Genomic DNA, 27961 nt, shown 5'->3' with positions numbered 1-27961 from the left:
CAGCAGGGCAGGGCAGCGGAGCAGGGCAGCGGCCGGCCCGAGCCGCCAGCACGGAGCCGCAGCGCGCGCGCCGCTCGCCTTGTCACGTGAAGGGACGCTGAGTCACCACGTGATCCCCAGGCTGGGTGGGTCACGTGATTGTGCCCGCGCTCGTTGTTTGGCGCGGAGCGGCTGCCATGGGCTCCGTGCCGCTCCTCCCGCCGCTGCTGCTCCCGCTGCTGCTGCTCCTCCCGCCGCTGCCGCTCGCCCGCGCCGCTCCCGGTGGGTGCCTCGGGTCGGACCCTTCTGCATGTCCCTCCGCTCCTCGGGCCTGACCTCCTCCCTCCCTGGCCAGAGCCCCGGCCCTACCATGGACGGGACCCTCAACTAGCTTTCCCGGGCCCCGGGCGGCACCCCGAGTCGGCCTCGCTGGGCCAGAGCCCTCAGCCAGCCTGGGGAGCGCCGGGTGGGCGCTCCGAACTCCCCGGGCCCCGGTTCCCAGGCTGGGTTGTGCCGTATCGGGTGACAGCGCCTGTTGTCGGTTTCCCCTGTGCTGACGATGCCCTCTCCAGCTGCCCGGGTCGTGCGACCCGGCCTGGAGGAGCGGCTCTTCCCGCAGGTGCGGGACCACTTCAGCTTCGAGACCTGCGGCAACGAGACCTTCCCGCAGCGGTACCTGGTGTCGGGTAGGTCCCGTGGGTGCTGTGGCTTCGGGCTGGATTCCTTTCTGCTTAACCTTTAACTGCCTCTGTCCCGAGGCGGAGCAGGAGCTAGAGAGTAGCACTGGGCATCCAAGAATCAGTGTGAGCAAAGGGCCAACCCTATACGAGCCAAACATTCCCCCGCATTGTCTATATCCTCCTCTCCTTTTCGTCCACTTTTTACAAAAACACGTACTGATAGGACAAGGGGGGCTGGCTTTAAATTGAAAGAGAGTAGGCTTAGATTGCATGTTAAGAAGGAATTCTTCCCTGTGAGGCCCTGGCACAGGTTACACAGAGGAGCTGTGGCTGCCCCATCCCTGGAGGTGTCCAAGGCCAGATTGGACAGGGTTTGGAGCAGCCTGGTCTAGTGGAAGGTATCCCTGCTCATGGTGGAGGGGTGGGGGACAGGGTGGGCTTTAAGGCCCTTTCCAGCACAAACCAGTCTGGGATTCACTGCTTGCCTTCTGTTTGTTCTGGCTGTGTGGTGCGGGGGGGATTGTGGGGACTGGACTCTCTGGAGCAAGAGTAGATTAGAAGCAGGAGCTGCGTTAGGTTTGCACCGGAGCTGGCTCTGTGTGTGTGTGTCTCCAGCTGACCCCAGCATCTCTTACAAGTGCAACTCAGCGCTCTGAATGTGTCAGGCAAAACAAATGGTGACTGAAATGTTGCGCTCTGTACCGCTGAGTTTTAGGCGTGAGGGTAACTCCTCTTGGGTCAGTGGTTTGTGTTATTTAAAATCGTGCAACTGTAGATAGCTTAATCCATACCAAAGAATGAGCAGTGCCAGCAAGGAGCCAGCTGTGTCTTCCTTCTGTGTCACTGACAATAAAAGAGAAAAGGCTTTTCTAAGCAGCACGTGACCAAAAACACAGCAATTTCCATAACCAGTGTCACATGTTTTTCAACCCTGCCTATACAGAGGAATTGGGGAGCAATCTGCAGGGAGAGAGCAAAGGTGGACTTGGGAATAGCAACAGACCTGAGCACTGCCCAGCTTGGTGCCCACCTGCTGCTGCCTCCCAGCTGCACTGGGGTCTTCAGATGCTGCAGCTCACCTTCATGTCACCCGTTGCTCTGCAGCTTGTTCAGCACCTGTGCTAAGTCGTGTGTTTCACCAGGCACAAATTCATGAATCAGTTCAACCCAAAGATATGGACGCACCAGTGAATTTTGAGAGTATATCCAAGCCTGAGATTTTGCTAATTAAGCGGCCCTTTTTGAGCAGAATGTTGGGATTACATGGTTTAAAGCATTGTGCAACTTTTATTTGTTTTCTTTTAAAGTGTTACATTTTATCTGCGAGTCCTGGGCATAGCTGAAATATATTTGTGAGGAGCGAAATATTAACATTGCAGTTCTGCTGGTTTATAGAGTTTCTTACTCAAAATTCCTGTAATTCCATTTCCCTCTACTGTTTTTTGTGCAATATGAGACTTTTCAGATTATCAGCAAGAAAATGAAGACTAATTTCACAACAGGGAATCTGACACTCTTTGAGTCTAGCTGGCAATTCACCAGGATTTCAATCTAAAACCAGATACCTTTCTGAGGAGCCCATCTGGTTTGGTTTTGGCTCCTGTGATGGTTGTTTACTCCAGGAGCCGTGAAGCATATCAGGAGAAGAGCCAGAGGAAAGAGAACACTGAGCACTCCAGTTACCTACCCAATACCCAAAGCAAATGCACTCTAGAGAGTCAGACAGCCTCTTTCTTAATGAAGAGGAGCAGTTTCACTCATAAACCATTTCAAATCCCATTCCAAGCCAAATCTGGCTTTGGCAATTCTGTGCTGAGAATCCCAAGAATTAAATTTGGGCCTCTCCGCTCATGAAAGCGGCCTCATGTGACAGCAACATCCATGGGACAACTGCTGTGGAGGGTCCTTTGTGTTGAAATCAACACTTAACTGACAGTCTGAGGTTTGTCATTGAAGAAAACTATTTATTACCCCTCTTAATTCCTGTGCAATTTATGACTAAACTAAAATCAAATGTTTGTTGTTAGCAAGTATCAGAGCAACTGTTTGTTAGATAAGCTAGTGTTGACATCATGGCTCAGCTTGTCCTGCCAGACTCCATTTGCCTTCAGTTATAAACTGATCTGGAGATGAAGCACATCATCTTCATATATCATCATCATATATATATATATTCATATATTTTCATATATATATATATATATATATATAAATATGACATACCATGTGAGATATATATGTGTGTGTGTGTTACATATATAACATGTATCAGCATATCCTGGGCTCCTCCCCACAGTGTGGGCAGCGGGTGTGCAGGGGGATTCTGTTCCTCTGCTCAGGTGAGACCCCAGCTGTAGAACTGCCTCCAGGCCCAGGGACCTCAACACAAGGGTGTGGGGCTGCTGGAGTGAGTCCAGAGGAAGCCACAGAGATTATCTGAGGGCTGGTATAGCAGGGCATCTCACCCTCTCCTAAGAACTTATCTGTTGTTTGTTAGCCAGTCAGGTAACTCAAACAGGGCAAGCTGTGTTGTGAGTTTTTTTGGGCCACAGGGTTAACACTGGTCTGGTATTTCCCAACTGCCAATAAATACCTTACTGTTGAAGTGAGATCTGACAGGATAAGCTGGTTTTTGACTGACTGACAGCCGTTCACTTTACAACTACAAAAGCCACCCTGAACTTTCACAAAGCAGAAATCTGCTATAGATTTTTCTGGAAATGCGTGGAGTCTCTCCTGTGAGCAGGGACGTCTGCTTCACGGTTGCTCTGCAGGGGTTAAGTGAAGGAATCTGTGTATGTTATCATCATTTCGGTGGTAAATTACATTTGACTCCTAATCAGTACTATGTCTTTTGCCATCTTTAATATAGGTACCTTGATATAGTGCGCTGTTTTATGTTATGCTGTTATCTACTAGTAGTTCTTTAGTTTTATACTGTGTAGTGAGTAATTCTAATTAAAATCTTCTGTCTGTTATCTCTTGTCTGTTTAATAAATAATTCGTTTTTATAAGTAGATCTGGTTTGCTGTCATTAGAACTGTGAAACAGGGTGATTCCTTAAATTTAAAATGTTGCCAAAATTTGAGGCTAAGGTAGGGCTTATCTGAAGCTTCCCCTTGTCCCGTGACAGCTGGAGCTCCTCTGCTCTGGAGACACTCTGGGCAAGTGGTTGTGGTCAGCCTAGAGAAGAGAAGGCTTTGGACAGACCTTCTTGTGGCCTTTCAGTACTTAAAGAAGGCTTGTGAAAAAGAGGAAGAGTGGCTTTTTACCAAAGCCAGTAGTGATAGGACAAGGGGCAATGGTTTGAAGTTGACAGATGGTGAATTTGGATTGGACATAAAGAAAAAATTCTTCCCTGTGAGGGTGGGGAGGCCCTGGCACAGGTTGCCCAGAGAAGCTGTGGCTGCCTCATCCCTGGAAGTGTTCAAGGCCAGATAGGACAGGGCTTGGAGCAACCTGGTCTAGTGGGAGGTGTCTGTGCCCATAGCAGGGGCCTTGAACTCGATGGTCTTTGGAGATCCTTCCCAACTCAGACCATCCTATGATATGCAATTTACAACTTTATGCGTCACAGCAGGAGCATCAGAAAGATGCAGGCAATTCCGTAATGTCAGTTTTGTGTGAAAATTGAGCTGTGCAAGTGTTTTGGAGTGAGTTGGGCTAAAACGGGTATATAAATGGGAAAATCACTCTTTTGGGGGGAAGCTGTCTGCAAATGACTTGCAAAACTTGAAATTTTATGTATTTTTCAGGCAGAAGTGAAATTTTCAGGCCATGTACTAATCTTGCAAAAAAGTGGAAGCTGTTATTTATTGCCATCCAAATGAGAGATTTCTGGAGCCTGGCCTTTCTAACACCTTTGTGTCCCAGCTCAGGTAGCAGGAATCATCCTATTCACAGAGTTCTTCCTTGTTAAGCTCCTGCCCAAACTCACCAAAAATGGACTAATTTTGTGCACATGTTTTTTGTTGTGTTTTTGGGAGTTTTATGTGTTTTCTGTGGGTTTGGGTTTTTGTTGTGGTTTTGTTTGTTTGTTGTTTTTTTTTTTTTTTTTAATTTGCTTCTTTCAATTGCCTCAGCAAAGTTCTGGAAGAAAGGATTTGGACCCATCTTTTTCTATACCGGCAATGAAGGTGACATCTGGACTTTTGCTCAGAACTCTGACTTCATATTTGAATTAGCAGAGGAACAGCAAGCACTTGTCATTTTTGCTGAGCATGTGAGTATTTTAGTCATTATGCATCCTTTAGAGTCCTGTTCTGTTCAGCATTACTAAATTCAGCTTTCTGCAGGTCTGGAATACTGGTACCATTTCTTGCCATGAAGCTGAGTCAGACCTGCTGTAAGCTTTCTCCCCATGACAACAGATCTTCTTTCCTTAATCATGGCTTTTGAATACTTTTTTACTATGCTTCCCAGCACTCCAGAATACAGACTGCTGTTTCAGTACAGCCTATGCCACAAATGATTTGGTTTTGTAAGTAGTTTCTACAGGCCTTGAACTCCATGTTGGAGTAGAGAGGTACTTTGTTTGGATAATATTTAATCTCTCTAACCTGCAAAGTCCCAAGCCAACCTTTCCCACACTACTCTATTAAATCATCTTAGGCATGAAGAGATTGTCCTGTTCCCTTTTGTAGTTGGGGGACTTCAGGAGAGGTACACGTGCTGAGAACACACTTGGCACCCACTGAAGCAGCTTGTTAAGTACAGGCCATCCACTCCAGGATCTGTCCTGAAGGTGTCTGTGTATCAGGTGCTGGAGACAAGGCAGTTCCTCAGTTATGGACAAGTTAGAGGACGCCTCATGCTCCATTACCTCTTCCTATTAGTGCACACTTAGCCCAGCTCTATGGTGAAAGCAGAGAAGACCCACACCAGCGTTGCCACAGTGTACCTCTTTCATTTCAGAGGTACTATGGGAAGTCTCTTCCCTTTGGACTTGAGTCAACGCAGCTGAAGAAGACTGCTCTGCTCACTGTGGAACAAGCCCTTGCTGACTATGCCGTGCTCATTACTGAGCTTAAGCAGCAGCTTGGTGCTGCAGACTGCCCTGTCATCGCTTTCGGAGGCAGGTAAGGGTTGTGTGGGCTCCTTCCCTTCTCTGCATCCTTTCCCAGCCAAAGTTATGCTGCCGTAAATCTCTTAGGCTCTCAAGGAAGTTCTCAAGGCAGAGCTTTAAGCTATCCTATTGAGAGCAGATGTGTCTGTGCCTCAGCTCCCATGAGCTCATCACCAGGTCCCACTCTGCTTTCCCGTCAGGAATTAGTCTCCATTTGTGGTTGCTTTAGAGAAGCACCCCTGACTGGTTGTTTCTAAGCTTCTTCAATGTATGAATCATCCAGTACTGCAGAAAAAAAAAATCAGTTTGGAAAGGGTAAAGGGAAAATACCAGGCTTGCCAGTGATGAGAAATGGGATGGTGTGCCAAAACTTGAGGAAACAAGCACTAATGGGGTCCCTCAATCTGCTTCAGGAGGTGTTGGCTACAATGAACCTCATCTGAAACGTTTCTACACTAATGCGTGCAGCATGAGGAACAAACAAGAGGAGCTCAAAGCTTTGGCCTAGGCCCAAAGATTTGGCACCACTAGCAAAAGTGAAGTCTGGTAGCATAAGTCCTGTGACTAGAGTGCCCTGTTGGATGCTTACAGGCTCTTCAGGAGGGATGGGCAGCACAGAAGAGATGAGGAGATGGCGTTGTATGTAATGGAAGGAGTAGAATGTCTGGAGGTCACGGTTGGCAATGGCACAGTTGAAAGCCTCTGGGTAAGAATCAAGGGACAGATAAATAATGCAGGTGTCACTGTGGGTGTCTCCTTTGAATCTCCCAGACAGGACGATGATGCCAACAAATTATTCTTTGAGGAACTAAGGATGCTTTCAAGTCAACTGTCTTTGTCCTTATGGGGGACTTCAGCTTGCCAGAAATCAACTGGGAGGATCACACAGGTGGTACAATCTAGGCCAGAAGATTCCCTGAAAAACCCAGATGACAACTTTATGGCACAGTTCTTAAAGGAGCAGAATCAGAAAGATACCCTTCTTGATCTACTGCTTGTCAACAGAGAGGATTTTGTGAGCAAAATGGAGATTGGTGGCTGTTTTGGCCACTGCAGCCATGAAGCCATCGAGTTTAAAATCTCTGTTGACAGGAGGAAAAGTGCCAGCAAAACCTCAGCTCTGGCCATGAAGAGAGCAGACTTCAGGCTGCTCAGGGAATTATTGAGTAAAGTCCCTAGGGGAAATGTTTTTGTAGGTGATGGGGTCCATCAGTGTTGGTCACTTTTTAAATATCACCTGTTAAGGGCACAGGAGTAGCAATTCCCTAATGTTGAAAGTCAGGCAGGTGAGGCAGAAGGCCAGCTTGGCTGAACAGGGGTCTTCTCTTGGAAATAAGGTGGAAAAGGAGGTTGTATGCCCAGTGGAAGCAAGGTCAGGTGACATGAGAAGAATACAGAGATACTGCTCCCCACTATAGGGAGAAAATTCATGTGGTTAAAGCTTAATTGGAGTTGAAGCTGCCAGAACTGTGGGGAATGATAAAAAGAGTTTTTTAAATACATTAATGGCGAAAGGCAATGTAGAAATAACATTGGCGTGTTCTAGAATGAGGATGGTCACCTCACAAATGGGGACAGAAACAAGGCAGAGGTGTTTATTGCATTCTTTGCCTCTGTCTTCACCATGGGTGACAGACCAAAGGGCTCCCAGTGCCCTGAGCTGGAGGACCACGAATGCAGGAAAAATCAACTCCCAGTTGACCCTGAATATGTGCAGGATCTGCTGCTCCATCTGTATCCCTGCAAATCTGTGGGGCCTGTTGGGATTCATCCAAGAATCCTCAAAGAGCTGCTGATGTCATTGCAAAACCTCTCTTGATGATTTTTGAGCAGTCTTGGGAATCCAGAGAGGGCCCAGCTGACTGCAAGCTGACGAACATTGTCCCAGTTTTCAAGAAGGGCAAGAAGGAGGACCCTGGAAACTACAGGCCTGTCAGTCTCACTTCAGTGCTGGTAAAATCTGGGAAAATCATGGCAAATATTATTCTGGGAGGTATTGAAAAACCACCTGGAGGCCAATGCAGTCATTGGTCACAGGCGGGTTTAGGATGGGAAAGTCCTGCATGTTGAACCTGTTTTCTTTCTGTGATGGGGTAACCCACGTGGTTGATCTAGGAAAGCCAGTAAATGTCATTATTTTGGATTTCAGCAAGCCTTTTGATGCTATCGCTCCCAAAGACTTTTCTGGGCAAAATGTCCAGCATACAGCTGGAAAACTGTGCTGCATGATGGGTGAGCAACTGACTCACTGGTCGGCACAGAGTTATAGTGTCTGGGGTAACACCAGGCTGGAGTCCAGTCGCTAGTGGGATTCTGCAGGGCTCCGTCCTCAGCCCTGTGCTCTTCTACATCTTCGTTAATGACCTGGATGCAGGACTTGAAGGAATACTAAATCAGTTTGCCAACAACACTAAATTGGGAAGAGCTGTTGACTCCCTTGAAGGTAGGAAGGCCCTGCAGAGGGACCTCAACAAATCAGAGCGATGAATGGTCACCAACCCTATGAAGTTTCCCAATGGCAGATGCTGAGTTCTTCACCTAGGGCAGGGCAACACTGGCTGTGTGTATGGAGTGGGGAATGAGAGGCTGGAGAGCAGCTGCGGGAGGGGATCTGGGGATCCAGTGGCAAATTGGATATGAGTCAATAGTGCCCTGGCAGCCAGGGGGGCCAGCTGTGTCCCGGGGGGCATCAGGCCCAGCATCACTGGCTGGGTCAGGGTGTGCTCTGCACTGAGGTGGCCTCACCTTGTTTTGGACACCACAATGTAAAAAAGACATTAGGCTATTAGTGTCCAAAGCAGGGCCATGAGGATGGGGAAGAGTCTGAAGGGGAGGCCTTACAAGGAGGGACTAAGATCACTTGGTTTGTTCAGCCTGGAGGAGACTGAGGGAAGACCTCACTGACCTCTTCAATATCCTTTGGAGGGGTAGCACTGATCTCTTCACTCATCACCAGTGACAGGACTCAAGGAAACAGCATGGAGCTGTGTCAAGGGAGGTTTAGATTGGATATCAAGAAAATGTTTTTCACCCAGAGAGTGATTGAGCACTGGAACAGGCTCCTCAGGGAAGAACAGGCTCCTAAGCCTATTTGAGTTAAAGAAGTGTTTGGACAACACTCCCAGGCACAGGGTGGGATACTTGGAGTGTCCTGCACCGGGCCAGGAGTTGAACTCAGTGATCCTGATGGGTCTCTTTCAGCTCAGTATATTCTATGATGCTATGAAAATGAGAGATTCCTCCTGCAGGATCAGAACTTTTTACATTGTAAACACAGGAAACTGATACTTGGTAAAATATTCTTTCAAGGGGCCACACAGCTTTTTATTAAACACAGCCTCTTTAACAGCATCCATCCATTTTCATTGTAGGCCTTTTCATAATTCTGCTCTGCTGCTCCTTGGTTCCTTGAAGCAGTCCTTTCCCAGAGTGCTCACTGTGCTGCAGCTGGGTGGATGTGATGTCCTTGTTTCTTGATGGATCCCCACTCTTGCAGTAGAGGGGTGCTTCCCTCCAAAAGTCTTCCAGAAGTACAGGGCTTCATTGCAGTGAGCTAAAAAGCATTTGACCTGATAGTTATCGTTAATCCTCCAGCTGGCTGTGGTGTGGTGACCGAACTGTTGATCTCATGGGGGTTTATACTGTGACTATCAGGACAGTAGCTAGTGTAGAGAGGCCCAGAAGCTGCCCTGGGATGGGAAGATGGGAGAGGGATTCAGCAAAACCTCCTAGCTGGCTGCATGTTAGACTGCAGCTCTGTGTGTGTAATTGAGGGCTCAGTCTGCAGCAGCCCTGAACACACTAAACCCAAATGAAGAACTGAAATATGGCAGTGCTGGAGAAGCACAGCATTTCGCCTGGGAGGTAAAAGGTAGACTTATTCTGGTGCTTATAACTGTGCCAAATTAACCTGAAATTACTTGCAGCAGGTTTCAGGTAATGCCTGTTCCCAAGACCAGGGCTAGAGAAATGCAAATCGCTTTACACGTGGGTGTTGTGAGAACGGTATTTACTGAACCACTTGAGGTGATGGGGAGGGAGCTTGAGTGCTTTTAAGCTTGGAGTTAGACCAGGTTTAACCTGTGTTTTGGGGATGTCATTTGTCACCCCCAATGGCCTCAGAAGAACTCTGCAACCATCAGCAAGTTAATGACTTCTGTCATCTTGGGTCTATCTAGCAACCCTTGATCCATGTGTAGATTGTGGCCCCGGCACTGGAGCTACCAAGGTAGCTTTGACTTTTCTTGCAGCATTTGTTAACTTTTCCCCTTCCCTGTATCTGTGCTGATCAAGTGTCCGTTTCCCGCGCTTCACGTGTCGGAGGAAAATAACTTTAAGGGATGGGACTATGCAACTACACGAATTTATTGTTTAAAATAACAAACTCATCAGTCGAGGCGTGAGATTTTACAACACCTCCGAGTAATGGCGACTAGTCACAAGATTTAGGGTTACATTGTAATTTATAACTTTCTAATCCAATAGATACTTAAAATGACACTTTGTTTTAGATTAATGACCTATCACCTGTGGCACTTCTCACTGCAATGCAGCTATGTCTTGACCAATAACTTCTCATGTCACGTACACACAGTTGTCTCTCTTACACCATCTACATTCTTAACTTACACTATATAAAACCACCCTATTATATTTTAAAACCCTTCACCAAAACACCCAGTGTACAATTTTACTTATAATGATAGGAACACAAGTTTGTAATCCTTTTGCTTAAAGTCCACAAATCTCTCTCAATTAAGCCAGACCTAGTCTCTTCCAGGGTTGTAAATCAAAGCCTCCTTTAATTGCAGGAGTTTCTACTCCTCTGTCTTCCACATCTCCCCTTCCTTTCTGCACCAAAAAACCTCCTTTGATGGATTTATCAATCATTCGCTGTACACATTGAAACAGACATGGCACCATTATGAGAACTATTACTATGACTGCCAAAATGTATAGGCCTGTTGTAAGACATTTCTTTACCCATGATGCTAAACCCCATCCACTAAATAAATTATCCAGCCAAGTTCCATCATCAATTCTTATTTTCGACGCACCCTCTTTAAGTTGTTGTATGCTCTTATAAATAGACTCTGAGTGGTCAGACAGATTCATACAGCACATCTCCTGAAAGTCTTTGCATCCATGTCCATGGGCTAGTAAAAGAAAATCAATGGCTGCTCTATTTTGCAAAGTTGCATGCCTCACATTTTTGACATCTGCCAGAAGGCCACTTAGTGCAAGGGATGTGGCATTAGATTGTTTACTCAGCCAACATCCCGACTGCTTTAACGCAACTACTGAGGCAACTGGTGGCATAAGAAGAGATGTTACAAGCCTTTTTCCATAGCCCCATGGGGTAAAATCATCTTTGCAATCTGGTCCATATTGATGCAGAGTAGATCTTTTTTGTGTGTGTCTCACGTTGGCAATTGTCTTCATATTAGGAGTAAATAATGTAAGCTCTCCCAAAGTACATGGACCACCCTTAATGTTTGAAGGGATAGCTGGCCATGCTCTGTCTCCACATACAAAAAACATTCCTCTTGGTAATTGCAGAGGAATAGAGCTAGGTGCAGATGAAACTACAAACGTACTATTACACCAAAAGGAGTGGTTCTTATACACAGGGTGATACGGAGAAACATCTCTCATCAGTGATTGATTAATGTTTGTAGAATGGAACTCAACACAGAATTTCACTTTTACAGAACCAAGGATTTCCAATTCTTCAGGTTCATCAGAGGTTTTAGGAAGATAGGGAGTCCACCATTCCCATGTATTTACTGGAGTATAGTGTTCCCAAACTTCTGATCCTGCAAAGGTACCTCGTAAGGCCCTGTCAATTTTCTCTGGGATTGGCCAATTCTCTATTGGAACATTGACTAGACAAGTTGAAAATGGATTTTCTGGAGTTGTGGAGACAGACATAGAGTATCCAACCCTGAAGCATTAGCTAAAGTCACCCAAACATTGGTCTTAGGTTGATCAACCAGCAAAGCTGTCCCACCGAAAACAAACAAGACAAACAAAGCAAAAAAACCCCTTAACATTTGATTAAATTTCATGTTTCTTGAAAGTTCTCTTGGCAAAAGACTCCTTCTCAATTTTCAATCTCTAAACTAATTTGTAAGAATATTTTTTTGTATTTCCCAGTTTCACTTTCACTTCATCTAATGATGAGGCACAAAAATATTTTATACCTTCTTTAAATAAAAAAATGAGGATTATTTGCCAAAAGATCTTTACAACACATTTGCTTATGCACTCTTACATCAATCTAAACCCTAAAATTTACAGCTTTAACAATAAAACAAAGATTGCAGGTATGGGCTGTAGTCTCTGCGAAGTTCACGTCTGCGTACTCTCTTCTCTACTTGTAGAGTCAGCTTCTTTCTGTGTGTGATACGGTTTCACATTCTTCGCAGGAAGCCACCTAGGTCCCGTACCTGTAGAAACACAAGCAAACCCTTTGCCCCAGGTTATTAATGGGAATGGACCTTCTATTTGTCCTGTTTCTGGATTTCTAATCAGAACCAAAGGATTTTCTCTCAATTTTGCAAGTGTGCTATTAGAGAAATGCCTAAATATTGGAGGATCGGGCTCTGCAGAAGAACTATTCAAAAAGTTATAAACATACAAAGCTTTACTTAATCGCATCTGTGGTGTTACTTGTGCTAGATCTCCCTTTTGCTTATCTAAAATACACTTCAAGGAATGATGTGTCCTTTCTACAATTGCCTGACTCATGGGCGAATAAGGAATGCCAAAAGTATGGCAAACACCCCAATTCATCAAAAATGTGGCTACCTTCTGGGCTGTGTAAGCAGGACCATTATCTGTTTTTATTTCTTGAGGTACCCCCAAGGAAGCGAAAGCTTGCAAAAAATGCTGACACACGATTTGCTGTCTCTCCTGTGTGTACAGAAGCAAAAACTGCATTGGAAAATGTATCCACTGACAGATGGATATTTTTATATTTTCCAAAAGATGGATACTTAGTAATATCCGTTTGCCACAATTGCAAACTCTGTAGCCCTCGAGGGTTTACTGCTCCCATGGAAACAGGAGGCTGCACCAGTTGGCAATCTGGGCAGGTATTTACAATTGCTCTAGCCTGATCTCTGGAAAGACAAAACATTCTCATAAGAGCTTGTGCATTCTGATGAAAAAAGGCATGACTCAACTTTGCTTGTTCAAAAATATTTGGCAAGGTGTTCACTATGGCAACTGTTAACTTATCAGCCCTGGAGTTGCCCTCCGCCAGGAATCCTGGGAGTGAAGAATGAGCCCTAATATGGGAGACAAAATATTGATTAGTTCTATCTTGCATGAGTGTATAAAGACATTTAAGATGACGATACAGAGCATTATCGCTAACATCCTTCAAAACTGATCCTTCTATTCTCTTAACTATATTAGCAACATAAGCAGAATCTGTAATCAAATTAAAAGGCTCCGGGAAAAGCTGAAATGCTCTAACTACTGCTGCAAGTTCTACTACCTGGGTTGAACCCTCCACTATTTGAATATTCTGTTTCCATGTTTTAGTTTCTGGGTCTTGCCACGTTACCACTGAACGATGTGTCTTTCCTGATCCATCACTAAAAATTGTCACAGCATCCAAAGGCACTTCACTTAACAGTGGTCTTTCTCTAAAGCTTAATTTTGCCTGAAATAATTTATGACTAGGGAAATGAACAGAACAAGTGCCTGGATAATTCAATAATGCTATCTGAAGTTCTTCTGAGTTTAGTAATGCCCAATCAAAATATTGCTTCTTCAGAGGCAAGTAAATTATTGCAAACTCTTTGCCTGCCATAGTTAACAACCTTGACCTGCCTCTGATTATAATCGTTATAATTTCCATCGTTGTGAAGATTGTTTTTGGAGATCTGTAAGGCAAAAAGACCCATTCTATTATCAATAAGGGATCTTTGGCAGAAGCATCCCATTGAAATATAAGACCATACAATTGCATTTTTTCCCCCAGTACTGCAAGGAAGAATGGTTGTGAATCTACACAACGATGTGCTTGTCTTTTCTGAAAAGCCTCTGTTACTCTGTCAAGTGCCTTTAGAGCTTCAGGTGTGAGGGTTCTTGGGGATGTAATGTCACAATCTCCCTTTAACAAATCAAAAACTGGAGCAAGTTCATCTTTAGTAATCCCTAAAGTAACTCTAATCCAATTTATCTCTCCCAAAAGCTGCTGCAAATCTTGTAAAGTATGAACTTTAATTCGAAGCTGTATTTTCTGTGGCCTTATTGACTGTTCAGTCATTTTCCATCCCAAATATTTCCACGGTGGAGTTTCCTGTATTTTTGACGTAGAAATCTCAAATCCAGCCCTTTAATCTCTGTTACAACACTGTCACGAGCTTCCTCCATCTCGGGTTTGCTCCTCTTCTCTCATATCTCACCGGCAATGCTAACAATGATTTACGAGCTGGGACAAGATCATCCTCTTTAGATACCTCCCGATGTATAACATTCCAATTTGTTAAAACAGGCTTTTGTCTTAGATTTATTTCTCTCTGCTTATCGGCAGAGGAAAGCCTATTCATACCTTGAAGGCTTAAATTAGATTCATCCACTGATGGTAAACACTCATCCTGAGTTTGCACATCTGCTGTGCTACCGGCATCCCTCCGAGCTGTCATGGGGGCATCCATCTTTGCTTTCATCACTTCCGAAGATGTCATTTCCTGAGATGTAATTTCCGGGGCCTCCCGCCCTCTGGCACCATACGTCACTTCCGAGGGCTCCCCCCTCTTTCTTCACCACCCCCCCTTTCGGGTGCAGTATCGGAAGCGGCCGGAGGGGGCAACTGCGAGGGAGCCTGTGGCGCAGTTAAAATTTCAGAGCTGCCATTAATCACTGAGCTGTTCAACAATTCTATCACCACCCGGCAAGCAGGGATTAACATAGCCGCCGCCTTATCGTGTTTTGAAGCGAGATCGTAAAGTCTAGTTGCAATATCATCCCAAACTGATTTAGTAAGAAGAGGGTCAAAATCAACGTCAGGGCAATTACGGAAAACCCAAAGCAATAAATCTTTCACTTCTTTGCTGGGAAGAGGCTCAGAATGTGACTTCAGCAAGGCATCTAACTTATTATAAACATCCCTCTGTTCTTTTGAAATATTCTCACCCATCTCTTAACCTCCCCGGCCCCTGCCTCCACTCAACATTGAAGACAGTTCTCCTACCGGCGTGCTTTGGAGAAATCGGCCCGCAACCCTCCGTTTAAGCTTCCTTTCAGCTTCAGCTCTCGCCGGATCACCCTTCATTTCAGGGTTCGGCTAACTCACGTCGACCGGGGGAATCCTCTTCATTCTACTCCGACCTCTGCTCTGTAAATCCGCCTCACACCGGGCACCACTTGTCCATTTCCCGCGCTTCACGTGTTGGAGGAAAATAACTTTAAGGGATGGGACTATGCAACTACACGAATTTATTGTTTAAAATAACAAACTCATCAGTCGAGGCATGAGATTTTACAACACCTCCGAGTAATGGCGACTAGTCACAAGATTTAGGGTTACATCGTAATTTATAACTTTCTAATCCAATAGATACTTAAAATGACACTTTGTTTTAGATTAATGACCTATCACCTGTGGCACTTCTCACTGCAATGCAGCTATGTCTTGACCAATAACTTCTCATGTCACGTACACACAGTTGTCTCTCTTATACCATCTACATTCTTAAACTATGTAAAACCACACTATTATATTTTAAAACCCTTCACCAAAACACCCAGTGTACAATTTTACTTACAATGATAGGAACACAAGTTTGTAATCCTTTTGCTTAAAGTCCACAAATCTCTCTCAATTAAGCCAGACCTAGTCTCTTCCAGGGTTGTAAATCAAAGCCCCCTTTAATTGCAGGAGTTTCTACTCCTCTGTCTCCCACAATCAAGTATGCAGCTGTTATTTGGGGTGCCCAGGGAGGATACTCTCCACTTTCCAGGAGTCGAGAGGGCTGCCTGTTCTGCCATGTTGAAGGACATCCTTTGCCAAAAGCCTGGCAAAGTTTTGACTAGTTCTAACTAGTTCTTGTCATTCTGTATGCAAAATGTACAGTGTGTCTTCTCTCTTTGAACAGCGAGCGCTTCACTCAAGCCCTGCTTTGCTTTGCTGTGAAGCTGTGGGGACACCCTCAGGATGGTGCAAAGTTAAATACTGAGGCAGGATTTACATTTGTCTTCAGAAACAAACTGAGCTGCTGTGTTCCTATCAGAGCTGGTGTGAGCATTTGGGGAAAGGCCAGTAAGAGCACAATGCTCATTGGCCATAACTGGATCAACATGAGGATGAGGCACAAAGCATCACAGATATCCATGAGTCTCATGCATATCACAGAGTACACGTGAAGACATGAGGCATCACAGATATCCCTGAGCTTCTTGTTACCGTGGGTTAGGGTTCACTGGTGAGCCAGTAAATGTTGGCCTGAACTTCTGAGTTATTACGGTAAAAGTTGTCTGTTAAAGGAAATAACTTGTCTCTCCTTGGCAGCTATGGAGGAATGCTGAGCGCTTACCTGAGGATGAAATACCCGAATGTTGTGGCTGGAGCATTAGCCGCCAGTGCTCCTCTGCTGTCTGTGGCTGGGCTTGGAGACCCCACCCAGTTCTTCAGAGATGTCACAGCAGTAAGTAACATCTCTTTTCAGGAGCAGTATTTTCTTCCTTTAGGAGTGCTGTTTCTTTTTTCTTTTCCAGGTGTTTAAATAGACATCTATCTTAACAGCATCACTGCTAAGCAGGGAGTGCAATTAAATGGGAACCTGCAAGGAAAAGCAGCAGCTGCAGGATGACTAAGCATTGCCTTATCTGGGGCAGCTCAGGGTCCAAAGATGCTGCTCCAAGCAGCACAACTCTGTGCCAGTACCTTTAGTACCACTAAGAATTCACTTTCCCATTTCTAGTGGCTTGACCATATTACAGCCTGAAATTTTTCCCTCATGCCTGACTGAACCCCTTTTGGATAATTTATTTTTCAAATCCTCTCCCAAAATGCTGTATTTTGCATTGGCACGAATGATTCACAGGATCTCCTTAGTCCAAGGTGATTGCATTTCAGTGAAGAACTTGGAAATCTTCATTTCATAACTAAAAATGTGCAAGGTGTCCCGGGATCACTTAAACTAAAGTTTAAATGTGGCTTTTGCAGTTTAAGGCCATGAAAAGTTGGTTTTAGAACTGACTTACATTTATCTTGTAAGGAAAGAAATGTACTACCTGGTTGTACTGAAATCTTGTGACGGTGTCTGTTTTTCCTCTTTTTTGACGTGAATTTCTAGATCTGGGTGACACAGATGGCTTTGTATGAACTACCTTTGTTATCCCTCAGTTGGGGCTGAGGTCTGTGCCCAGTGCAGGAGCCAATGAACACACAGAACTGAGACCTTTCATGCTCTTCTGCCCAGAATTAGTGCTAGGCTATAGGTCATTAAGCTGGCACCTCTCTTTGGGGAGTTTGCAGGCTTTGATACAAGTTACAACAATGAAGTTGCATAGAACTTGTTCACTGGTCGACTTAACCAATGCTTTTCTGCACATGCTCCAGTCAGTGCCTGGTTCACTATACCAGGGTGGTCTGACATTTGCATGTGAGATGCCTCAGCGGTGATTTTTACCTTGCTACTTAGTCTTGGGTTACCTTTGGGCCACCTTAGCATTCTTCTCCTCTATCCCTCTGGTCTGGAGGTGATTAATCTTTGTTGACATATTCTTGTCATTCATGTGTTACTTTGCTGTTATTCTCCACTTCGAACACCACACCTGTGTATGCAACTTCTGGTCTTTTTGTTCTTATTTATATACATGAACAACTTGTTTCTATGCAGAGACTTACACAACAGATAGCTTTACCAGTAAGTATAAAGGAAAGACTGTTATATGAAAATAAACATATTTGAAACTCCTAAGTGTGTAAAAGAATAATAGACATCTCATCTTAGAGTTATACATTTTAAAACAAAAAATGTAATGTCATTTTGTGTGGAAAAATTCACAGCCCCAGAGGCTTATGTCCAGAAAGGAGACAGAGGAGTCCTGTAATTTTATTCAAATAAAGGGGGAGGCCATGGGGCATTTCCCATGGGGTCTTTCAAATTTTGGGGGGATGCAGCCCCCTTTTTATCCTAATTTCCCGGATGCATCACCCTCTTCCTTTCCCCATTGGCTGAGGTACTTGGAAGGTACAGAGTTTCCAAATCACCTACTCTATGTTCCCCTTTGCTGTGCACCCCTCCTTTTTTTTTCTTTTATATAGCAAAACACTATTCATAATTCTATTAAGTCTTTATTCTTTTTCTCTAAGTTCAGGAATTTAACACGGCCTTGGCCGAGCAATGGTCCATGTCAAGTAGTAACATTTTCTAGAACTGACAGTTTCTTCTGTTACTTCCCTATCTATAAGTCCCTGGCCCTATCTACAAGCAGATTCACAGTCTGTTTGTACAGACACATTCATCTTATTTCTTTCAATTTAGTCAGCTAACAGGCTCTGCAGTGGGAATTCTTCCTTGGTGGAAGCTAACTTCCTTTCAGCAGCCCTGTCTTGCTTCAGCTGTGAATCATTACACACCCTCAAACTTAGGGCTTTAACCTTTTCATGTGAAAAAACTTTCCAGCTAATTTAAAAATCTGTTTTCTCTGCAGCAGTAAGCCAAGCTCTAGGCTGAGCTCTTAAGCAAGCACTATGTGGTTTCAAAGTACTCCCTTCCACCTCCAGTGTGGAGGTTGCTCTGATTTGCAGTTTATGCATCTGAAATCTGAATTGCTCTTCTTGCTGAGAACACCCGTGAGAGCTATTAACCCCAATGAAGGCACGAACCTTTTATGAGTCACTGTGGAAGCCCTCTCTTCCCTCTGTCCTACCCTGTGACTCAGAGTGCATTGTCTGCACTCTGAGCCTCCAGCTCACGGGGAAGGTGACCCAAGGGCAGAAAATTGATTTTGCATTCATGTAGGACAAGGTTATATATGCCAGCTGCCTGCAGCTGGCAAAACCCCTGGTGTGAGTGCTGCACATACAGCCCCTGCTACTTCCCTTGAGGTTACTGTTGCAGCAGCTGCTCAGGCCATCAGCTCAGATCACACATCCGAATTGGGTGTGAGTCAGGAGTAAAGCTGGAAGCCTGGAGGGGAATAGCTTTCCTTGGAATGGCTGCAATTTCTCCTGCCTCTGCTAAGCCAAACAGACAGCCAAAACAGACTGGTCTGTAAGGGTCTGGGGGTGAGCTTGAAAGGGTCCTCGTGCCAGGCAGTGCCTGGCAGCAGCCCAGCAGTGCCTAGAGGAGAGCTCAGCCATCACAGCAGCCAGAGCAGGCCTACTCCTCTATCCCAGGCCAAATTATCCCCACACTCCAGTTAGAGCCATTAGTAGGTGAAGATCAATAAGCACATCCAGAAGGATATTTGGAACTCCTAAAGGGATGCCCAGGTAAACCCCACAATGTGGAAAACCCCACAATGATTTCTTTAAACATAATTATCAGACAAAGGCAGAATTAGGAAGAAAAGAAAGGTCCCAAGCCTATTTTTTAATTGAGGCTGGGTCTTTATAAGAAAAAACCCTAGCTAGTGATTTGTGGTTGCTTACCTTGCTCTAGCAGGGTAAAGGGACCTCAGAAGAGCCCTAATAATTCTTGTTACAAAACACTGGTTGCCAGCCAATCTAAATCTGCCTTACAACTTGAGAGAGTACAAAGAGCTTGAGTTCCTAGAGCCTTCAATCACAGAAGCAACTTGATCCACTATAACCAACCACAGCTCTTCAAACTTAACTTGAAGTGCTTTTTCAGGATCAGTTATGGTTTTCCCAAGAAAAAGGACATGGTCATTTTGCAGGCCACTAGCAGGCTTAAGAAGAAAAGCAGATCTTGGTCTTGTACTCCCAATGCATAACTGACTTCTCCCATGGCTCCTTCTCACAGATAAAGTGCAGTTTCAAGGACTCTGCTCTGTGTTTAAAAACAACAAAACCCTTATGGCCCTTGCAGCCGGGCCCCCTCTCTGAGGCATGCTTCATATTCTCTTGCTGCTTCATGTTCAGCCTGATGTTCCATGAAGGGCAGAGTGGTCTGTCTGACAGCTCATCCCAGCCAGACCTGGTGACACAGCTGCTGCTTGGCCTAAGCTGTGCAGAGCATTGGGTTCTGCAGAGACATACTGACTCTCTGAAGGACAAGGTAGAAGTGCTGGTGTCGCTGCCCCTGGAAATGCAGATGAGGTGCTGACCAGTGGGCCAATAACCCCTGCATCTTCTGGTCCTTCTGGCAGCATTTTCTGTTGCAGCCTCTTCAAGTATCTCCTCTGGGAAACCGTCATCTCCTATCTTTCTGTCCCTTCAGGATTTTCAGAAGTCCAGCCTAGGATGTGTCACAGCTGTCCGTAAAGCCTTCCAGCAGATCAAGGACCTGTGGCTGAGTGGAGGTAAGAACAGAGCCCTGCAGATGGCTCCCAAGGGCAGCCAGCATTCCCAGCCACGGGGGAAAAAAATTGATACAGCTTTGCCTCAGCTAGTTGTTCAGATAAATCAGTGCAGGTGCCCACATGGCTTCCTCTTTCTGCTTGCAGAATTTTTTTCTTTTTTATTATTAACAGTTTCAGTTAGCATTAAAATCAGTAATCAACACCAGAATATAAGTAGCTCTGTGGAGCTGTGCACAGTGTTAATGAAACCATTTTTTACTGCACCAAAGTGCAAAACCACTTGCAGGTGAAAACCACCAGTATTTTATGCTAGTAAAGCCACATGTTTAACCAGATACTTGGCCTCAATATCCACACCATTAAGAGCTGTTCTAGTGGGTATGACAGCTGTGTGGCTCAGCTCACTGGACAGATCTGAGAAATACATGGAGGGCAGTCTAGGTCCTGAAGCAATCATCCAAGTCCCTTCCATCTCCAGTCTTGGACAGTTAGGACAGACTGGTGAAGACCTCTGAAATGGCTCCGAAGTAGGCTGGACCAGATGCCATGGGCTGATGCAGCATCTCCTGGAAGCTGTGCGTGGTGTTGGGGCAGATGTGGTGGCTTCTGGGCCTGTCTTGAGCTTTGGTCTGTGATGCTGTGTGTTAGGAGCTGTATGCCTCCCAGCTGCTGCTGCTGCTGGTCCTGGAACTGGCAGAGGAGCCCAGGGATCAAAATGCCATTTTAGCTTTGGGTCACAGCAGGAAGAATGTTACTGTTAACTAGTCAAGCTCTTCCAGCTGTGCCTGGGGCCATGCTTCCTGCAGCTGGGGGTAAGGTGGTCATATTTAAGGCTTAGGCCCTCAAGTGTGTATCCAGAGTCAGGCCGCAGGCCGTAGGTTTCCAAAAACAGCCGTGCTCCAGTGGTCAGCTGTAGAGCAGGATGGGGACAGGAACTGTGACTCCAAAATGTGGAGGATGAAAATGAAGGGAGCAGTTTTCCACAGCAGAAAAGCAAACGTGTATGGGTACATCTTGAAGGAATGTCTTCAAAGATGAATGTCCTGACCCCAGCTGACTTCTGCATCCCATTGATGTTTGAAGGCATGTCTTGAGAGTCCTTTGTGAGGACTGTTCTCACTTGGCAGTCCTTACTGCAGATGTACCACCCTCCTCCCAAGGAGCTCTTTTTTTTTTCTTTTTTTTTTTCTTTTTTCTTTTTTTTTTTTTTTTTTTTGTGGGGAAGGATGGCATTTGTTTGGGGTTTGGTTTAAGTTTTTTTAGTTGGTATTTTTTCCTCCCTCCCATTTTTTCCAGCTTTTGAATCTCACTGGGTCCTATATGCTGTACCTTGCTCTCCTGCATGAGAGCTTGCCTGGGGAACCTGCCTTGCGGGACACAGCAGCCCTGCCAGGGAAAGGGGCGTGCAGGCGTGAGCAGGAGCGGCCATCAGAGCACTGGTGAGGACAGGCTGTACCAAGGTGCTCTGCTCACTGTTTCAGCTGGGACCAGTTCTGTCCCAACAGCTGCTGATTCCTCCAGGCTCCCCAGGGAGGTATCAGTGGCTCCATGAGGGGCAGAGCATGGGCTGTGGGCCACACAAGGTTGTGACACTGCTCAGGGAGGCTGTGCCTGAACATTGCATTCACATGTGTAAATTTAGGTGTAGTGTGTCCTTTCCACTAAAAACTCACATTACAGCATCTTCTTACTCCTGAGTGAAACAAGATGCTGAAGCTTGGTGTTACTTTCCTCTGTTGAAGTTTGTGTCTTTTCCTTTCTTCTGCAGCCTATGATGAGATCAGCAGCAAAATGGCCACATGCAATAAGATCTCTAACAAGGAGGATGTTTATCAGCTGTTTGGGTTTGCTAGAAATGCCTTCACCATGATGGCCATGATGGACTATCCATACAAAACCGACTTCATGGGTCACCTCCCTGCCAATCCAGTGAAGGTGAGGACATTGGTGTGAGTGGGTGCCTGGAGCTTAGGACACTGTGAGGCACACACCATTGGTGATGGTCATGGCAGTAGTGGTGGATGTTGCAGCCTTTCCAGTCTGACAGTAAATCTACACAATTGAAACTTCTCTGTGATGGTGACTACTGTGTTTGAAATGTGCTTCTGTGAGGTTTGGTGGAGTCACTTCTACCGTGCTCGGCTTTTACCTTAGACACAAAGACCTGTGCAAGCTTGTTGACTTCAGCTTATAAACACTAAAAACTTGTAGCTTTAAAAAAAGAAAAAAGAAATTTTGTTGTAGCCCATCTCAATGTGCTTTCAGAGATGTGTTTTCCTTGGTGGGTAGGGATGGAGATGTAAAAATCAGGCTCTTCTTTAAGTATTTCCCAGGAAGCTGACATACCTCAGGTATAATGCAGAAAAAAACCTGCTGCTATGGAGACTGGGAAACATGTGAACTTTCAAGAGAATCAGAGATGGCAAAGTGTGGGAAAAGAGCCAAGTTCTCAGGGGTTTACAAAAGCCTCTAAGACACCAACTGCTTTTGAAAGGTACCAGGTTTGATCCCAGATCACCAGAGGCTGTTGCAATTCTTGGTGTCTCCCAGTGTGTTGTCATTTGCCTCTGGCTTTGTGGCATTTAGAGTTCTAGTCCTACCTGGAGCACACTGTACAAGAGGTCACACAGGCTCTGCTGCATTGGCACTCTGGACATCCTGCCTCTGGTTCCACTGGGCACCCAGTTTCCTTCTAGGGTCTGTTTAATGACCTCTAAAATGGAAGCAATTATTCTGCACATTCCCCCCACTCCCTGGAAAGGGCATTAAAATACTCTGATGATAGGAGGAACTGTTGTGTATCACTGTGGCCCCTCCACAGCTCCCTAACTTGGTGAAGGAACCGTCTGCCATTTTCCTGTCTTCTTGTGTCTATGTATTTTGTTGCTACAGGGGAGAAAACTAAAAACTTCAAGACCTGTTGCATTAAGCCCTTGGAAAGCCACTGAACCATAAAATGTGTAAATGATAATTTTAATCAATCTTCCAGCTTAGCCCTTCCGCAAAGCAACTGGTAACTGTTCTGTCTGCCATTTGCCTGTAATGTGTCTCATCCAGGTCGGCTGTGAACAAATTATGGCCCACAAAGACCCAGTTGAAGGCTTGGCTGCTCTTGTTGGTGAGTTAATATTATTGGTTTGATCTTTTACGTACCACCACATGTTCTAGCAGCACTTGTCAGCAGAGCTGTCACATTACTGTGTCAGGGGAGCTGGTATTACTCTGATCTCCCTCTGGGACATTTTGCCCCTTGCTGCTTTTGTCTGTCAGGATGTCTCACAGTGGCCCAGAAAAAAAGATTTAAGGACTTCTTACAAGTTTAATGCAATTTAGTACGACTGGGAGCTAGGTTTTTTTTTTGTCCAAATAATGTATGTGCACCAAGTCAGAAATGTACCAATCCTAAATCACTGCTAAAGATGTGTGGCTGGCAGCTAGAAAAGTTGTTAAAACACTTACATCTTGGCAAACACTGTCAGATCTACTGGATGTATTCACATGCTACTTCTTCTGTGAGGCAGAGTAGGAGTCTTGTTTCTTTGAGATGAACGAGCCAAGGGTGGATTTCTTCCTCCCAGTTGCAGGGGAGCACCTCCTGCCTCTCCCTGTCTTCCCAGCTGCATTCACTTGGTGGAGTTTAATCATGCAAGAGGAATGATCCACCAGAACTTTAGGCAGGGGACTGGCTTTTCTCCATACTTGCCCCTCTGTGTCATACAGGAAAACACTGTCTTTTTTCTGCATGCTCTGCAGCAGCCCACCTCCTGCCAGGTAGAGCGTAGTAGCATGGGCTGTGATGCTGAACTGGCAACAGGTGAATGGGGACAGCATTAGTATTGTCCACTGATTGCTTCCAGGACAATAATGCTCTGTCTCCTTAATGTGAATCCATTCCTTCAGCTGCAGAGAACCAGACCGGCACCTACTCATCATACCATGTCTCAAGTGGTATTGCTGTCACTTCAGGTTTGCTTGGTTCATGATAAAGGAAACAAACCAGTGTCCTAACATCTGTTTGAACATTGTAGGGCTCAGGGTGCCAGATTTTTGATCCACATTTAGCAATCAGAGCCTCAAAAGAAACTGAATAAAATACCAGAATGGCATGGCCTGGAAGGAGTTTTCTTCTTGGGAAATCAGAGGAGTAAGCTGAGCAAGGTGCCAGAGGGACCTGCTGAACCTGGCATAGCTGAAGGCCTGCCTGCTATCCAGGCTTTTGACCCATTACAAAGGAAATTGTCTAAACAGGACAATATTGCATTGAATTGAGGGAAATAACCAAGTTTGTGTCATCTGGAGGAATTTGTCACCCCCTGTATAAGCGTTGCCATAAAGCTGGACTGTAACCTCACACAGTTACAGGCTCTGTGAGCTCTGTCCCATCCTTGCACACTCACTCAGCCCTCGGCTTGGTTTTGGCCATGAAGTTCATGTGGGAGGCGGTGGGTGAGACAGCAAAGTTACTGACTGGTTTTGTGCTGTGTTCCCGCCTGGTAGGAGTGTTCTACAACTCCTCTGGCTTGGCACAGTGTTATGACATATACCAGCTGTACCAGTCCTGTGCTGACCCCACGGGCTGCGGCATCGGCTCGGACGCAGAGGCTTGGGACTATCAGGTAAGCGGATGGAGCCACCAACAGGTTTCAGCTGCTGTCCTGGTTATGCCCCTGCCCCATGACAGCTCTTGTGCTTCTCTTAGGTTTGCACTGAGATCAACTTAACATTTAACAGTAACAATGTGACAGACATGTTCCCTGAGATGCCCTTCACAGAGGCCATGCGCGAGCAGTACTGTTGGAATAAGTGGCGTGTGAGGCCACGAGCACACTGGCTGCAGACAAACTTCTGGGGCGAAGGTGAGTTGTGCTGATTGCTTGTCCCTTTGTGTTACCCTGTAGCTGTCTCCCTGTTTCCCTCTGTCCAGCTGAGCCCCATGAGGACAGGCACAGCACACTAACGGTAGAAAGTCACAGCCTTGTGCTGATTTGAGCCAGACCTTTCTGTATCTCTTTGGGACAGAAGAGGAGAATGTAAAAACTACCAATAATTTGTCCAGTTCTTCGATATTTTCTGTGCTTGGCCATGTTTGCTGCAGAAGCCAAACACATTTGGATAACTGGGTGGGAAGGAGACCTCTCAGTTATGAACTCTCTGAATTTCAGACCTGAGAAGTGCAAGCAACATCATTTTTTCAAATGGAGACTTGGACCCATGGGCTGGAGGTGGGGTAAGCATGTGCACTCCTGCACCCTGAGCACAGAGCAGCCTTTGCAGGTGACATACTGCCCTCCCTACCTTTCAGAGCTGCACTGGCAATTCAGTTTTAGCCTGAGTTTCTGTGAGCAGCTGTTTCCTGGTGAACCACTGAGGAATCTCAGGACTGATGACAGACACACTGAGTAGTGTCCATCAGCCAGGAATACTGATGGAACAAATGTGGCTTCACTTGTGCAGACACAGCAGGACCTTCCTTAGCCCACACCCAGGGTCTGAGCCACGGCCTGGTGTGTTTCTGCATCCACACGTGGTCTCAGTGCTGTCAGCCATGTGCTCCTGGCTCTCTCCAGTCCCAGCACACTTGGCAAGACCAGGTGGGTGCTATGAGCAGCAACTCGAACCAGAACATATTTTGTCTTAGATCCCACAAAACTTCAGAGTGCTGTCAGTGTCCAGTTTAAAATGTAAGAACAAAAATGACGCAGGACTGGATTTCAAGTTAATTGAGCTCTTGATTAAATACAGAAGATCCTTGTTTTAGGCTGGCTTGGAATCCCAGCTGCAGGAGCAACAGGCTGTTTAGGGTGCATGGGCCCAAAGGAGACCTGACTTCGAACTGCCTGTGCCAGAATCAGTGGAAAGTTCCCACCTTGGGGAAAACATTCCCTTCATTTGAGACAGGTGATCTGGGTCATTCAGACTGTTAGCTGTGGATACCAGCCCTACCAAGGATGTCTTCCTATGCTTCTCCTCAGTCTTGCCCAGATCATGTTCCACTTTTCAGAACTCATGTCCAGTTTTTCCCAGTAACTTGGTGAGAATTGGTCTTTGCTCCTTCTCCTCCCAGATAAACAGCAGCCTCAGCCCTTCACTGATTGCACTGACCGTTAAAGGAGGTGCCCATCACCTTGATCTCCGGTAAGTACCGAACTCTCCTTTGGCTGGCAAAATCCTGATGCCCTGGATACTTGATCTCAGCAAGCCACAGCCCAAACAATCAGGAGATACTTTAGAATCACAAAATCATAGAATTGTTGAGGTTGGAAAAGACCTCTAAGATCATTAAGTCCAACCATCAACCCAACGCCACCACCATGTTCACCGCTAAACCATGCCCTTGAGTGCCACGCAAGTTTTTTGGATGCTTCCAGGGATGGTGAATTCAGCATTTCCCTGGACAGCATGTTCCAGTACTTTACAACCCTTTCCATGAAAAGATTTTCCCTAATCTCCTGGTTCAACTTGAGGCTGTTTCCTCTCATGCTGTCCCTTGTTACCTGGGAGCAGAGCCTGACCCCCACCTGGCTACAACCTCTCATCAGGGAGTTGTAAGAGCGAGATGGTCCCCCCTAAGCCTCCTTTTCTACAGGCTGAGTCCCCCCCCCAGCTCCCTCAGCCATTCCTGGTGCTCCAGGCCCTTCCCCAGCTCCGTTCCCTTCCCTGGACACACTCCAGCCCTTCAATGTCTTATTTGTCAAGAGGGACCTGAAATTGACCTCAGGATTTGAGGTGTGGCCTCACCATTGCCTCCACAGGGCAAATACTTAAAAGAGGATGGGTACCAGGCTGTTGCAGCCCAATGTGGAAGAGTGATCTTCTTCCCCAGCACAGGGCTCCAGGGATGCTGAGCTGTGCAGAACTTGGCACTCAGCTCACCTACTGTCATTAGGTGGTGTTCTTGCACAGGGGTTGGCGCAAGTGTGAGACAGCCTGCAGCACTCAGTCACGTGAAGCAGTCCAGTGCCTCCTGGCATTAACCATCTGCCTTTGGGCCTGGAGCAGAGGGGGCAGCAGTCAGCAGTGCAAGGGCAAGCTTGGGGCTGCTGCCCAACTGCACTGGGGATCTGACACTGCATCTTGGTTTCCAGGGCGTAAATGTGAAGCACAAACCAGTCAGTCTCTGTCCTTAAGATCACAGCCTCTGCCTGTGCAGGAGGCAAAAACCCACTGTCCAGTCCCTGACACTGCTCTGCTTTCCCCAGGGGACGCAACCCAGCGGACCCCCCGTCCGTCACGGAGGTGCGCAAGCTCGAAGCTGGGATCATCAGCAGCTGGGTGAAATCCGCAGGCCTGGGGCGGGTGCGGGAGCAGCCCGCAGGAGCTGCAGCAGGCCGCCAGCCCTGAGCCCCTCCATCCCCACAGCCCCTGGGTGCCACTGCCAAAGGACACAGTAGCCTGCTGAGCTGGTTCTAGGCTGGCTGGGACACTATTCTCTCCTCTGCCATGATGGTGGGAACTCCCTTTTCCTAAGTGTCCCACCTACACCTCATTGAGCTTTGAAAGAAATGCAAAAGGCCAAATCACTGACAGAAGCCAAAACTACATTGTCTGGGCTCCATGCTTGCCTGCTCAGAGTGAGCTGTTACAAAGGGCAGCAATATGAAAAGCTTGCCTGGAAGGTCCAAGAACCATCACAGCTCTGAACAGGATCATTGCATGAGGGACCTTAAGGTTGAAACAATTATTTTTAGAGAAAAAGGAAATAGTAGAGAGCTAGTGGAAGGGCACAGGTATGGTTGTGACTGACACAGGGTCATGATGAGCTCCACTAGTGACCAGTTATCTAAAA

General features: G+C 46.1%; 1 protein-coding gene across 2 annotated transcripts; it reads left to right on the top strand.

The window, feature by feature from the left end:
• The first annotated feature begins 89 nt into the window (after positions 1 to 89).
• Positions 90 to 27961, top strand: DPP7 (dipeptidyl peptidase 7). 2 transcript variants are annotated; one of them, XM_032130750.1, is made up of 13 exons: positions 94 to 261; positions 552 to 665; positions 4742 to 4881; positions 5574 to 5737; positions 16250 to 16385; positions 20094 to 20175; positions 21944 to 22110; positions 23233 to 23293; positions 24673 to 24791; positions 24875 to 25031; positions 25338 to 25402; positions 26240 to 26310; positions 27375 to 27961. In XM_032130750.1, the coding sequence occupies exons 1-13, from the start codon at positions 177 to 179 to the stop codon at positions 27514 to 27516; spliced, it is 1503 nt and encodes a 500-aa protein (XP_031986641.1). In that variant the 5' UTR covers positions 94 to 176; the 3' UTR covers positions 27517 to 27961. The 2 variants fall into 2 exon arrangements, with proteins under 2 accessions (XP_031986642.1, XP_031986641.1); XM_032130751.1 differs by lacking the exon at positions 25338 to 25402 and having other exon boundaries at positions 90 to 261; positions 27375 to 27476.

This window comes from Corvus moneduloides, chromosome 21 (assembly GCF_009650955.1).
Source record: "Corvus moneduloides isolate bCorMon1 chromosome 21, bCorMon1.pri, whole genome shotgun sequence".
Classification (NCBI taxonomy): domain Eukaryota; kingdom Metazoa; phylum Chordata; class Aves; order Passeriformes; family Corvidae; genus Corvus; species Corvus moneduloides.
The sequence above is the reverse complement of the archived record's forward strand: the minus strand, read 5'-3'. Positions and strand labels throughout refer to the sequence as shown.

Excerpts from the sequence above, each read along its gene's own strand:
- DPP7 (XM_032130750.1), top strand. The coding sequence starts at position 177 with ATGGGCTCCGTGCCGCTCCTCCCGCCGCTGCTGCTCCCGCTGCTGCTG. Across the intron at positions 23,294-24,672 it reads AGGCTTGGCTGCTCTTGTTG|GAGTGTTCTACAACTCCTCT; the intron begins GTGAGTTAATAT and ends CCCGCCTGGTAG. Across the intron at positions 26,311-27,374 it reads GCCCATCACCTTGATCTCCG|GGGACGCAACCCAGCGGACC; the intron begins GTAAGTACCGAA and ends TGCTTTCCCCAG.